Here is a 13,879-nt window from a genome sequence, read left to right on the forward strand (position 1 = left end):
ACTTCACCTTTGAGCAAACATTCCATAAAATGAGCTGCAAAAGGTATTGCGTTCAACATAAAATAAAACCCATGGGGAAAAAATGCCAATGAGGTCCATTAGCAGGCATATAGATTGCCATGCTTGATTACCCCATACCCAAGCAGGGTGACATATGCGGCATGCAAATGATGTTCTACTCAGTGAAATGGTGTGCACTGGCTGGCGACAAACTCAGATGTATGCATTCCCAACATACTAGGCTACAATTCTTAAAGGTATCTCTACCTCTGTAAAGGGTAGAACCACATCCAAAAATGTTTCTGAGATGGAAGAAGATTGTCAGCGGAGCAACAGGCCAAAAGGTGGGCTCCCTGTTTCTCTAATGCACTGCTGGAGGTATTAGTCCAAGATGTGAAAGTAAGGCGAGAGATCATCTGGCTGCAGAAGGCTGGGATTGTCCCCGCGCAAGTGCACTGAAGAGAATGGGAGCAGCTGACCAAGGAGGTCAGCTCCAAGGAGTCAGGCCCCAAGGATATGGCTGATGTGTTATAACAAGGGTATGCTCACGTGACCGGTTAAGATCAGTGAATGCACGTTCGAAAGTCATCTCCTTCACTTTGCATCAATAAACTCCCATAGCTCAATTCACCGAACCACCACTCACTCTTCAGCAGGCAAGTCTAACATTCAGAGACTGCACATCAACCTAACAGTTTCAAAGTCACATTTAGCAGCTTCGGTTTGTTTCTAACCATTCAGCTACAATAAGAGGATCACAAACACAATGCAATATACCGATGTACAGTCTTTCCTCACTCGTGCAGAATAATTGGCATATGACCTGAAGACAGTAAAGTTCTTCCTGCCCCTTAGGCCACTCCATTGGCTTAAAAACCTTTCCATTTCTGTTTCTCTTCAGTTCTCAGAAAAGGTAATTGACCTGAAATCTTTCTCTCCATAGATACCACTTAATCTGCTTAGGGTTTTCCAGCATTTTTTTATTCTTACTTATATTTCTTGTTGTTCTTTTGTTGTATACACATGCAGTGCTTTGCCTTTTAACTTCTGGTATCTGGCAGCTTTACAAGTCATAGCATTGTGTATTGTTTTGAATCCTGCAGCAAATGTTGATAGACATTTTTAGTCTCAATTTGGTGAGCAGTCTATCAGGGTAACCATACTGTAAGCTGGGCTATCTTTGAAATTCTATTTCTGGAGCAGGTATGATATTCTTGCATTGAGAAAGTAGATTGCGTTCAGTGTAGACCACTATTCTTGAAAGAGGTCAAACCCTGGGCACTACACCTCTTACAGAGGTGATGCCTTGTGACTGCTGGTGGTGCCGCACCATGAAATAAGCATTAGATTATCAGATTGGAGAACTTGGTGGAAGAGACAGAAAGCAGAGATTCCCTGGATCCTCAAATGTTAGAAATAAAAAGGCTTTCGCAAGATGTAGAGAAGGACATCAATGCTAAGAGCAGTTCAAAGTGCCTGATTACAGTAGAGGAAGAAGTTAATGACTTTCATTGTCAGTGAGTGTATTTTCCCATACCACATTCTACCATCTTCACCACTAGGGCCTCATTAATTGCTCAAGTCAATATATTGTCAGCAGTCCAATGATCTCTGTCAATCAGGACTCATATGCACCATTCATTTGCTTCATCCCATCCACATGAATATAGCATTGCTCGAAGCCCCAAATCTACATTGCTTGTATACACCACCAGAAATTCAATCATGACAGCCACATTCACCAGTCTTATGACACTCACTAGCACACTTACTACTTCCTTGCAGAAGGTGTTGGCAAAACAGGAATTAACCAAATGTCAAGAGACATGACTGTATGTTTTGAGTGCCATGAAGGAGAAAGTATTGGCCATTATGAGAATGCAGTGACCACTAGCAGGGATAAAACAACTGAACAGGAGAATATCTGCAATTTTTACCCTCCTTTGCATATCTAAAACTTTTCTTCATCCGTCAATCTATTCTGGTCAATAAAGTGCAGATATGTAAGGATCCACTACTGACTTTCTCTTCTCCTCTTATCACACCGCAATACTTTCCCCTTCTTCATTTTAGGTACTTAAAGCTAGAATCTGTGCAATTGGTCAGGGAAGAACAAGAGGAAAGCAATAATGAAAGTAAGACATTTTCACAGTTGTATACATCAGCTCCAATACTGACACTGCATGTAAGATATTTAACAGCATTTGAGATGGGACCTACACATAGGGCTGCATGCTCAAGAATGCGAGAGTCAGACCTGGGACAAGGAATATTAAAGGTGTCAGCTCACGGAAGTCACACAGGATTACCTCCTTCCTCCTCCAGCGACATGTCCAGCTCTGTGTGACCTTTTCTCATTCTCTCTGTCATGCTCAATACCAAAAAATGAGTTCCACCCATAGCTAGAAACACATAGCTTACATATAAGCTGTTAAGAGAACAACAAAGTACCTCCACACCAGTCAGATCATTCATTGTAAACTATTGAAAATATTAACGATTTTGGGAAACATCCAAAATATGTCGAAATGCAGCATGTACCAGAAAAACAAGTAGTAACTGAATTGCAAGTAGGTTATTTAGGAGCAAATTACTGAAGATGCTCGAATCTGTACTGAAAGCAACAGGTGCCAGAGATCACAGTGGGTCAGATAGCATCCATGGAGAGAGAGCAAGCTAACATTTTGAGTCTACTAAGAATCATCTCAAAGCAAAACATTAGCAGACTCAAAATGTTAACTTGCTGTCTGTCCATGGATGCTGCCTGACCTGCTGTGATCTCCAGCATTTGTTGTTTTCAGTGCAAGTAGGTTATGATCAGTTTAAATAGTGTTTTTTCCCTGGAGCGTCAGTGGGTCAGGGCTGACCTTATAGAGGTTTGTAAAATCATGAGGGGCATGGATAGGGTAAATAGACAAGATCTTTTCCTTGGGGTGGGGGGAGTCCAGAACTATAGGTTTAAGGTCAGAGGGGAAAGTTTTAAAAGGGACCTAAGGGGCAATTTTTTTCACACAGAGGGTGGTGTATGTATAGAATGAGCTGCCAGAGGAATTGGAGGAGGCTGGTAAAATTACAACATGTAAAAGGCATCTGGATGAATATATGAATAGGAGGGGTTTAGAGGAATGTGGACCAAGTACTAGCAAATGGAACGAGAATAATTTAGGATATCAGGTCGGCCTGGACGAGTTGGACTGAAGAGTTTGTTTCCGTACTGTACTCATCTATGACTCAATGGCGAGAAGTCCTTCATGCTATTTAAGATTATACTCAGGGAGCACAGTGTAGAGCCTGGAGCTCCTTCATGAGAAATGGTGTTAAGTCAGTGCTCCACACCAAAGACATGATCTGACTGTTCTGTGCGGCACCAACAGGCATTGGGTACATGCATGCAAATCCCTTTACAAGCATGGCTTACACTGCACTCCTCACTGAAGTGCATATACTCATCTTGGACCCCATTTAGTCATTTCTGAAGCCTTATGATACCCAGAAAACAATTGGCTACAGAGACCAATATCTTCCATGAGTTTGGATGAATTTTGAGATGAGTAAATTGTCCGTGAACGAAGTGCACCTGACAGTCAGAAGTTCCCTGTGTATCATTAGGGGAAACAGTTGTCTTGGATCATACTGAGCACCAGTGCTTTAACAAAATATCAAAGTCTGTAAATTCTTCCACAGGTTTGAACTACACGCCAAAGCCAAAAATAAGATTTATTTCAAAAATTCTATTTGAAGCATTACCGTAAATATTTTGTTTCTATTATTGAGGGTTGATCTCCTCTGACATGCATACTGGGAAATAGTTACCACCGGTGCAGGTAATGGCAAATTTGATTGAATCATCTTCTGCACCTAAAGAAATAAAACAAAATCAAATTCATTGCTGGTTCAGGTTAAAGTTTGTGGCTTCTTGTTGGGCCACCTTGAGTTATCAAGTCTGTCAAATGAACACATATGATATGGTTTGCAGTATGTAATTACAGATCAAAGATTTGTTTACACAACAAATGATAACCGAGAATCTATTTGCTGTTTACTGCTTAGTACAGCAGTTTAAGCAGCTTCCTCGTAATGGAAAAACAAATAATCTCATAAGGATGGATTCTAACAAATCTTTCCTCCAATGTTACGGCCATGATATCCTCTCCCCTTTAAAGCGAATATATAAACAGGTAAAAAAAGACTAACAACTGGATCTTACCTTGCAAAATGTGTAAAACAGAAATAATAGATGGCAATATTAGGTGGCGAAGCAGTAATATTGGACTTAAATGTCAGATGCCAAAACAAGTCAGCATTTTAAGAGTGTTATTGGCAAGTAATATTATTTGGAGATATTGATTTAACATCCCATTGGGCGTGAAACTGAAATTTGTAATTTGTAATCCAAATTCTGACAGTTCACTAGATTGAGAGCTCAAGCTTTAGCAGAAGTGTGACATAGATTCTAGGATGCCCAGAGTACTGCAGCCAAAGCTTAATGCAGACTGAGCAACAGTGGAGCTGTACTCTCAAGCATTGGGTCATGGGAGTGAGAAATCTGTCTAAATGTTTGTGACCACAGAGAATGTTTGGATCTGTGGATGTGGTAACAGTCGAGAGAAAGGAAGCTATTCTTGGAATGTGGGTGTCACTGACAAAGTCAGCCATTATTGCCCATCCCTGATTGCCCTGGAGAAATATGGACACAACAAGCATTGTATTTACTTTCATATTATCTGTTTCAAAGCAAGAATATTCTTAATTAGTTCTCTTTGGTTATTGGTTTGTCTTTCAAAGGATCACATGAAAAACGAGCATCATGGGATCTATTATGGGGCTCTCCCTCACATAATGAGATAGTTAAATAGAAACAGGCTTGGCTGTTAAGTCTCTTTTTCTATAATCCAAATGGTATAAAAGAAAATATAACCGTTGTAATGAAGCAACAGTATCAAAATGGATTTCAATGATTTCAGAATCATGCTTAAGCTGTTGAAATGCCATAGTTCTGGATGAATTAAATACCAATCAACACCTCAGTCAGATTTTACATATCCAATTAATGCTTGACAATGTATAAAGAGATAGCTGGTTGGCTTGCCAAACAAAGCATTTGGCCTGCAGCCTACAAATAGGATATGACTTTGCCATCATCTTCCAAACAACTAAACTTCCATTTAGTACAGTTTAAAGTCATAGTAATTTCCCCAGTGTAATTCTAGTTGACAAAAGAGAAAGGATTTAAATTGGACAGCCCCTGAAACAGCTGTTTCCTACCCTGGGGATTGTGATGTCCGATTGTTCCACCCCAATTCAGTGTAATGCAGACAACATCCTTTTAGCTGCTTGCTGATTATAATGCTTTCTGTGTAAAGCTTACATTGTACTGATCATAACCTGCATGCTTCAGCAGAGGGCCCACTTTGTTAATTCGTAGCTCCACTTAGAGCTTGATTACCCCACTTAAAGGAAAGGTTCACCATGACCCCAAGAACTATAGAGATGTTGTGGAACAAATGGGTTGGTGATGAAAGGAAACATGCACAATGGTATTGCAACTACATTGGTGTCCTTGTTGGAGGAGGAGGAAAGGAGAAGACATGTCTTTGTCTACGGTGGAACCTCCAAACATGTGAAGAAAAGACAGCGGGAAAAACTATTTGCTGAGATCAATGCCACTAGATTTGTCTCAAGGGTATGATATTGTCAAAGGTTTAAAGTTACATGGCTAATCAGTAAATATACCTGTGCCTTTATCCTACCAACTTATGCATAACATATACATGCTTCCCCTCACCTTCACAGACTTAATTGCAAGTCTGAAGCCTACATTTCACACCTCACACACACTACTATTCAACCATGACAATCATATTGTCCAAACATCACTCTCATTATTACATTTCACTTTCTTGCAACAGAAAATGCTGCATGCTAACAGCTGACTGGAGCTAATCAAAGTGTGGGAGGTCACATGGCTAATGTTCTGACGCTAAGTAAGAATTAATGCTATTCATTATGGGAAGGTCTGTTACTTGGATTGAATCTTACGAAGAAGACAGTATTCTCACACATGATCCTTTTTCTCTCATCCCACATCCCTCCTCATACTGGAACATACAGGTGTACACATACACCTACTTTCATTTTTCTTCTTATATCTTATGCCTTTCAGATACCTAAGCATTTTGCTAATACAGGCAGCAATCCTCATTGAAAGAGGGCCAAGACTATAGTGATAATGAAAAGACACCATCACCTGATTTCACAATTCTGCACAAATTATATGTGGTTAGGCTGCCACAAGGTCTGTGTTCAATATCAAAGAGCATGGAATTGTCTGGCAGGAAGTGGGCACAGAACTTTGTGTGGAGTTTGAAGTCCAACATTTGCAGCACTTATCAGACCCTATCCTTGCCACTGCATCTGATGTCGCAGCTTCCAAAATTGTAGCAGCAGCTGCCAGGTGATCTGAGTTCTGCAGTTGAATTTCAGACTGCTATTGGCATGGATGTGAATCCCAGAGTAAATCAATCTGTTCTCTAGGAACATATTAGGACTACCGAAGTACCAACCAGAGGGAGTGACTGTCAATTCCTGGAGCATGAACCTACTGCCCTCTCTCTGGTTGGATGTGATCCCAACTGCACAGGCCCTCCAATGCACTTGTTGCCTGTCAGCCAACCAGACTAGACTACTGCCATCCATGCCAAGATGGGGTGCAGCCTGAAACCAGATATTTTGCCTGCTGTATGTCATCTACAAGATCATGGGAAAATGCTCCAACTCCAAACTGAGTAGCTTCCAATTACAACTAGGGGGGCATAGCCTCAAAATAAGGGGAGTAGCTTTAGGACTGAGTTGAGGAGGAACTTCTTCGCCCAAAGGGTTGTGAGTCTGTGGAATTTCCTGCCCAGTGAAACATTTGAGGCTAACTCATTGAATGTTCTTAAGGCAAACGTAGGTAGATTTTTTAAAAGTAAAGGAATTAAGAATTACAGTGAGCAGGCAGGTAAGTGGTGCTGAATCCACAAAAAAAAAGATCAGCCATGATTTTATTGAATGGCAGAGCAGGTTTAAGGGGCCATGTGACCTACTCTTGCTCCTATTTATCTTATGTTCTTATGCTCTTATACATTTCATAGGAACATAGCATGAGCCAAAGGCACTGATAAAACAAGCACTTAGGAAATGCACAGGATGAAGTGTTTAATTTTGTGTGCAATATAGCAGGAGTGAATGTATAAATCTCACTTTAAATGTATATTGCATGCAGGCTTTTATTTTTGTATTGTTACCAAGAGAATGATGAAATGGATTTTCACGGATAGAAAATAAATATCGTGGGATTGTTGGTGAATGGGGAATTGGGATAAAATGACTGATGTTACACTTGAAGAGGGTGTTCATGTTCAGTTCAGGCAGAAGGGGCTGCTGAGGTGCAGCCTCCCCTTTGACTTCCTGTCTTTATGCCTGCACCTTGCACATATCCTCCCCTCCTTCTCTTTGTGTTCCTGTTCCTCAGTTTCTTGTTTGATAGGGTGTGGGAAGGACGGGCTTTTGCCCAAAACGTCGATTTTGAAGCTCCTTGGATGCTGCCTGAACTGCTGTGCTCTTCCAGCACCACTAATCCAGAATGTGGGAAGGACTGCTGCCTCATGGTGGTAATATGGTGCAACATGGTGCAGGTGGCCATCAATGGGCAGGAGACCCACAGTCATGTTTTCCAGACCAACACTGGAGCAGTCTAAGGAGCAAAATGGCTCCTTCAGCAAGTCAGTGATCTGCTGCTGTTTTTATATTTTGTGCAACAGCATAGTTCTAATTATACAAATACTGGTGTTGTTAACCAGCTCATGAGACATGCATCAGCAGATAGCTCTTGTAGCCAAGTATCCATCCTTTGGCATGTCACTGGGACTGAAATACAGCTAGAGTAGTAAACTGCCACAGAATGAATATGTCATGACTGCTGTCAAGATACTGGGCATTGACCTACATGATATACCGTTTGTGAGGAGTCACTTTGCTTGAAAGGTTGGTTATCAATGCCGAGTGAGGCCAAAAGCATGGGTTCAATTCCCACACCGGCTGAGATTACCATGAAAGACCTTCCTTCTCAGCCTCTCCTGTCAATGGCCTCCAGTCAAACCACAAACAATTGTCTCTGTCTCTACTGAGAGAGCTGCCCAATGGTCCAGTAGGACCATGATAACTTTACCTATATGCTGTCTATAGTCAAATATCAGTTGACATTGAGGGAATGGAACCCCCCCACCCCCCCTGCCCCCACTTCAGATACAAACCAGAGATGTCAAGAGGCACAGACAAAGCATCAAATGAGCATTATACCACAAGAAAGCCTGCAACCCTTTTATACCCTTAAAATGAAATTATCTTCCTTTGAACAGAGAGACTTAGTGGCCTCCCCCATATAATAGTGAACTGCAAACTGCTCAGTGTTGCTAATAGTTCTTGCACCAGCTTGGAAGGAACAAATTACCACTACAGTTTGTCATAAAAACCATCTAGTTCACTAATGTCCTTCAGGGAAGGAAATCTGCCATCTTTACTCAGTCAAGCCTAAACATAATACCAGACCGACAGCAATATGGTTGACTCTTAACTGACTCAGAAAAGATTAGCAAATCATTCAGTTAAGGCAATGAGGAATGGGCCATAAATGCTGGCTAAGCCAGCAATGTTAACGTCCAATTAACAAATTTTTAACATGTACAAAACATTAAGGCGTGTCACCTTCACCCAATAACACAGACCTTGCTCTGTTCTGAGGTTAGAGTTGTGACTGCAGTAGGAGGCATTTTTCAGAAATAACCTGGTTAGATATTTTCTGAGCAACTTGTTCACAGATGTTATTGTACAGAGCTGGTGGGACTAGAACCCAGGGCTCTTGGTCAAAAGGTATAAATACTACCACTGCACCTCAAAACCCCTTTTAAGTTTCTCCATCTGCCCTGGTGGGATTTGATCCCATGTCCCCAGAAAGTTAAAATGGATTTGTGGATAATTAGCTCAGTTCCATTACCACTGTAGCATTTCCTTTTCCCTCAAAGGTGTTGAAGTATCTGGAACAAAGGTGGGTATAGATATTTTCTAACCAACCTGCTATTGCATACACCGGATCAAATGGAACTTGAACACAGTCCTCCTGGCCCAAAGCTACATTACCCAATGTATCACAAGAGTTCTAATAATCTATTTACTGAGATGTAGATGTCAATTATACAAACGTTATACAAACTGAGGCTCAATTGCAGGAATTGATTCCTAAATAACCTCAGAATATATGGTCTCCTCCAATGTGTCCTTCAAGTCTCCCCCTTCTTATAGCAGTTTGGACCACTCTGTGTGCCCTTGATCAATCTCTCAGTCATGCTCAGTTTCACGATACAGGCCTCCCTGTACTCTCATGTTTGGACATGATTGGTTTGTACAGAAGTCGGCAAAAAGTACTTTAGCACCTGTCACAACATTTCTGTAAACTCCTAAAGCTTGATAGCACCAAAATAAAGTAGATTTGTAACAACAACTGGAAGAACTAAATCAACAACTGACCTTCAAGTGGTTCGTGATCCCCACAAATAATATTGGTTGGTGCTTATTAATTCTGCTTAATGTCATATGCAGGATTAAGAGAGGGCAGTGATACAGAGTGGGGAGCTCCAAAATTGTAGTGCTGGAAAGTTAGAGGGATGGGTTTGCCCAAGAAATGGGAGCTACTGAACCCATTTTTGCCACTTGCATTGTAGTATTCTAAAAGAGGTGATCACAGTGATAATGAATGCACTGCTTACGATATTTCACATTTCCCTAGATTCTGGAACAATCCTGGTGGTTTGGAAAGTAGCAAATGTGACATTATCATTCAAGAAAGGAGAGAAAACTGGAAAAACAGGGCACTCAGTTATATAAACTGGATTTAAACAATACTAAAGACTTGATTTGGACAACATTTCACTCAGACACATGCAATAATACACATAAAAATAAGATACTGAAATCCCTTCTCATTGAGGATAATGGAATTTGTTGTATTGCTAACTAAAATAGAAAGAAAAATGTAGAAATTAGAATCAGAAACAGAATAGATCCTTAATTCAATCACAAGAATCTAAGTGAACTCAATCATTCTCAATTGGATTGTCAGAATTGGCAAAGTGGCACCAATCAAGTTTGAAATATGATTTAGTAAATCCTGAAAACAGAAAATGCTGGCGGTCACAGCGGGTCAGGCAGAATCCATGGAGAGAAATCTAACTAACATTTTGATCCAAGTGACTCTTCATCAGAGCTGAAATGAAATGTGGAGGTACTTTCACCTGATTGGAGCAGCGCTCCAAAAGTTTGTGATTTCAAATAAACCTATTGGACTATAACCTGGTGTAAAGTGACTTCTGACTTTGTCAACATTAGGTTAGTAGTGGCAAGATTATTGTAAACATAGTTTGAATTTGGAATTTAAATATTTCCATTAAATGCATGTATGATTTTACCAGCTGGTAATATGTTTATGAATTGGGTCCCATATTCAGCCTAACGACAATATTTTGTTAATTTTTGGGATGCTTTTGATGGGAACTATTTTTTTTTAGAGATGCATCCTCCAATTTGTTTTTCAGGCTCATCCTTCAATTCTTCCATTACATTTAAAGTACAGTGTAGTTGCCTTCTGATGCATGGCACCAGATGGTTTATGCTGTGAGGTAGAATAAAGCTGATAGCAGTTGCTTGTTATATATTTTTAGCACGGCGACAGGCTGCCACTTGTATGAAGATGTCAGTTCACTTGTTTTTCAAGTGTGTTGATTTCAGAAAATGTTACCAGCAACTCTCCGAACAAAAAAATTGCTGAACATATTTCAGATTGTGTCAACGATTTTCCACATGACAGAAGGCTTCTTAAATGGCAGTGCCAATTTAGCCAGGATGCGGCATTCATCTCCAGTTTTATAATAAGATTAATTAAAAACAAGACAGTAATACATTGAACAATTGATAATCAGTAACTTCAGGCTTTTGCATATGTGATGTCCTTCAACCATTCTTGCATTAAGTAAAACAAAAGCACACCTTCTACTTGGGTAGAAATGCAGAAGCAACATGGAAGTAAGAAGTTATGGATCAGGCTGCCTGTCTCCTAGTTCTCCCACCTAATCAGCTGCAGCAACAAAAAAAGGGAAGTTGGACAAATGCCAGACCATAATGTGGTGTGTACAGTTCCACTGTATTATGCAATTATGTCAGCTTAGCCTGTAATTGGAAGTGATAAACTCAATGCCATGGCTTTGAAACCTCCTACTGCTCCCTTATTATTGAGCAGCCTTAAAAAGTAGCAAGAGAATGATTTTTATGTTGGCTTAACATTTTGTTATTCTCATTTAGGCCTGAGATATTATGATATTTGCCTAATTTGGTGCAGTCAAGTTACTTGGAAGCATTAACACTAACACACTGTCCAAATCTTCCACTGTCTCTTTGAGTGTGCTGTACCCTATATGAAAATTAGTGCTGTGGGCTTTAGTGCTTGGACCTTGAGCTGAAGATTTCAGTGACTTCCACAAGAGAGTTAGGACACACTCCAGCAGATGCTCTTGTTCTTATCTGGGGACCAATCTAGCACAGTTTCTGAAAAGCATGCTTTTCCTGCCCTAGATTATAACTGCCTATGAGTATAAACCATTAACTTTAGTTTAATATATTGCCATTGCAGGCAGGGCCTAGCCCTTGGATTAGACTGAAACCAGAACTAGAAGCTTCTTTGAGAAAACAGTAGTCAGAGCCCTTCAGCTTCACAGATGTTTACAGGTGCCAAAGAAAGGTAAGTTCTATTTCCCTGTTTCCTTCTTTTTTCTGTCTGCCTTACCTTTGATGGCTCAATGGCACTAGGCTTACAGCTCAGTCTCCCAAGCATTACTGGCAATGAGCAAGTAAACAAGAGCAAACAGAAAGAAGATGTGCCATTATTTTAATGTTAATAATTTGCATGCTAGAACTGATTCCAGGCCCTTCTCTGAGAAAACCCTGGCAATTCCTGAATGTCCACCCCATTTCTGCTCTGCTTTCTATTAGAGAGATAAATACCCTTCAACTACCGTGCAAGTAAGATATATTTAATAACACAAAAGAACCAACACAAAAGGATGGCATGGTGGCTCAATGGTTAGCACTGCTGCCTCATAGTACGAGGGACCCGAGTTCAATTCCAGCCTCAGGTGACTGTCTGTGTGGAGTTTGCACATTCTTCCCATGTCTGCGTGGGTTTTCTCCCACAATCCAAAGATGCACAGGCCAGGTGAATTGGCCATCCTAAATTGCCCATTGTGATAGGTGCATTAGTGGGGAGTAGGGGAATGGGTCAGGGCGGGTTACTCTTCAGAGAGTCGGTGTGGACTTGTTGGGCCAAAGGGCCAGTTTCCGCACTATAGGGAATCTAAACTATGGATAAGAAATTGCAATAGCCTTAAAGATGAAGCTTTAACTGTATCTTATAATAATTGTTTATCAATTTAGCTTCCAATTTCCAACCCACTCTCACATTCACCTGGTCCATCTCTGACTTCTGCCTTCCCTTCCTCGATATCTCTGTTTCCATTTCTGGGGAGAGGCTGGCCACCAATACCCACTACAAACTAATTGACTCCCACAGTTATCTGGACTATACATCCTCTCCCGCAACCCCCAGGTCATTTCCTCTGCTCTGAAGCTCTTCAACCATGTCGTGAAACAAACTCGCTACCACAGCCACATTTGCTTCCCTCACCACCAGACGCCTAGAGGAAGAACGCCTCATCTTCCGCCTCGGAACACTTCAACCCCAGTGTATCAATGTGGACTTCAACAGCTTCCTCATTTCACCTTCCCCCACCTCATCCTAGTTTCAAACTTCCAGCTCAGCACTGTCTCCTTGACTTGTCCGACCTGCCTAGTTCCTTTTCCACCTATCCACTCCACCCTCTCCTCCTTGACCTATCACCTTCATCTCCTCCCCCACTCACTCATTGTACTCTATGCTACTCTCTCCCCACCCCCACCCTCCTCTAGCTTATCTCTCCATGCTTCAGGCTCACTGCCTTTATTCCTGATGAAGGGCTTTTGCCCGAAACGTCGATTTCGCTGCTCGTTGGATGCTGCCTGAACTGCTGTGCTCTTCCAGCACCACCAATCCAGTATATACATCCTCACACCATCCTTCCCGCGAAGACTCTATTCCATTCTCCCAGTTCCTCCATCTTCATTACATCTGTACCAATGATGTCAACTTCAATAAAGGAGCATCCAAAATGTCCACATTCTTCTTCTTCCCGAACACCATGGTTGATAGGGCCAAGTCTGACCCATGTCTCGCATTTTGGCCCTTGCCCCCTCTCTACCTTCCTGCAATAAGGTCTCCCTCATCCTCACCTACCATCCCACCAGCATCAACATCCAGAGGATCATAAGCCGCCATTTCCGCCACCTCCAGCAGGATGCCACACAGACATGTTCTCCTCCCCCTTCTGCAAGCACTGTTTCCCTCTAAAACACCTTGGTCCACCCCTCCTTCACTCTCAACACCTCCACACAGTTCCACGGCACATTCCCAATCGCAGAAGGTGTAACACCTGCGCATTCACTTCCTCCCTCCTCAGTATCCAAGGTCCCAAACACAATTCCCAGGTGAAAGCATTTTATCTGCATTTCACTCAATCTAGTCTACTGTATTCACTGCTCACAATGTGGTCTCCTCTACACTGGGGAGATGAAGCACAGACTGAGTAGCCACTTTGCAGAAAACCCATGTTCTGTCCACAAAAATGACCCTCTGCCTCCAGTTGTCTGCCTCTTTAACACATCACCATGTTCTCTGGCCAATGTCTCTGTTTTGCGTTTT

General features: G+C 41.5%; 1 protein-coding gene across 1 annotated transcript in view; it reads right to left on the minus strand.

The window, feature by feature from the left end:
- The window catches only part of dntt (deoxynucleotidyltransferase, terminal), a 271,547-nt gene that overhangs the window by 207,734 nt on the left and 49,934 nt on the right, over nt 1-13,879 (minus strand). Inside the window, exon 3 of the mRNA XM_072557695.1 lies at nt 3,748-3,858. Coding sequence (XP_072413796.1) covers nt 3,748-3,858 — 111 coding nt within the window. The remainder of the gene's footprint in view (nt 1-3,747; nt 3,859-13,879) is intronic.

This window comes from Chiloscyllium punctatum, chromosome 38, assembly GCF_047496795.1.
Source record: "Chiloscyllium punctatum isolate Juve2018m chromosome 38, sChiPun1.3, whole genome shotgun sequence".
NCBI lineage: Eukaryota > Metazoa > Chordata > Chondrichthyes > Orectolobiformes > Hemiscylliidae > Chiloscyllium > Chiloscyllium punctatum.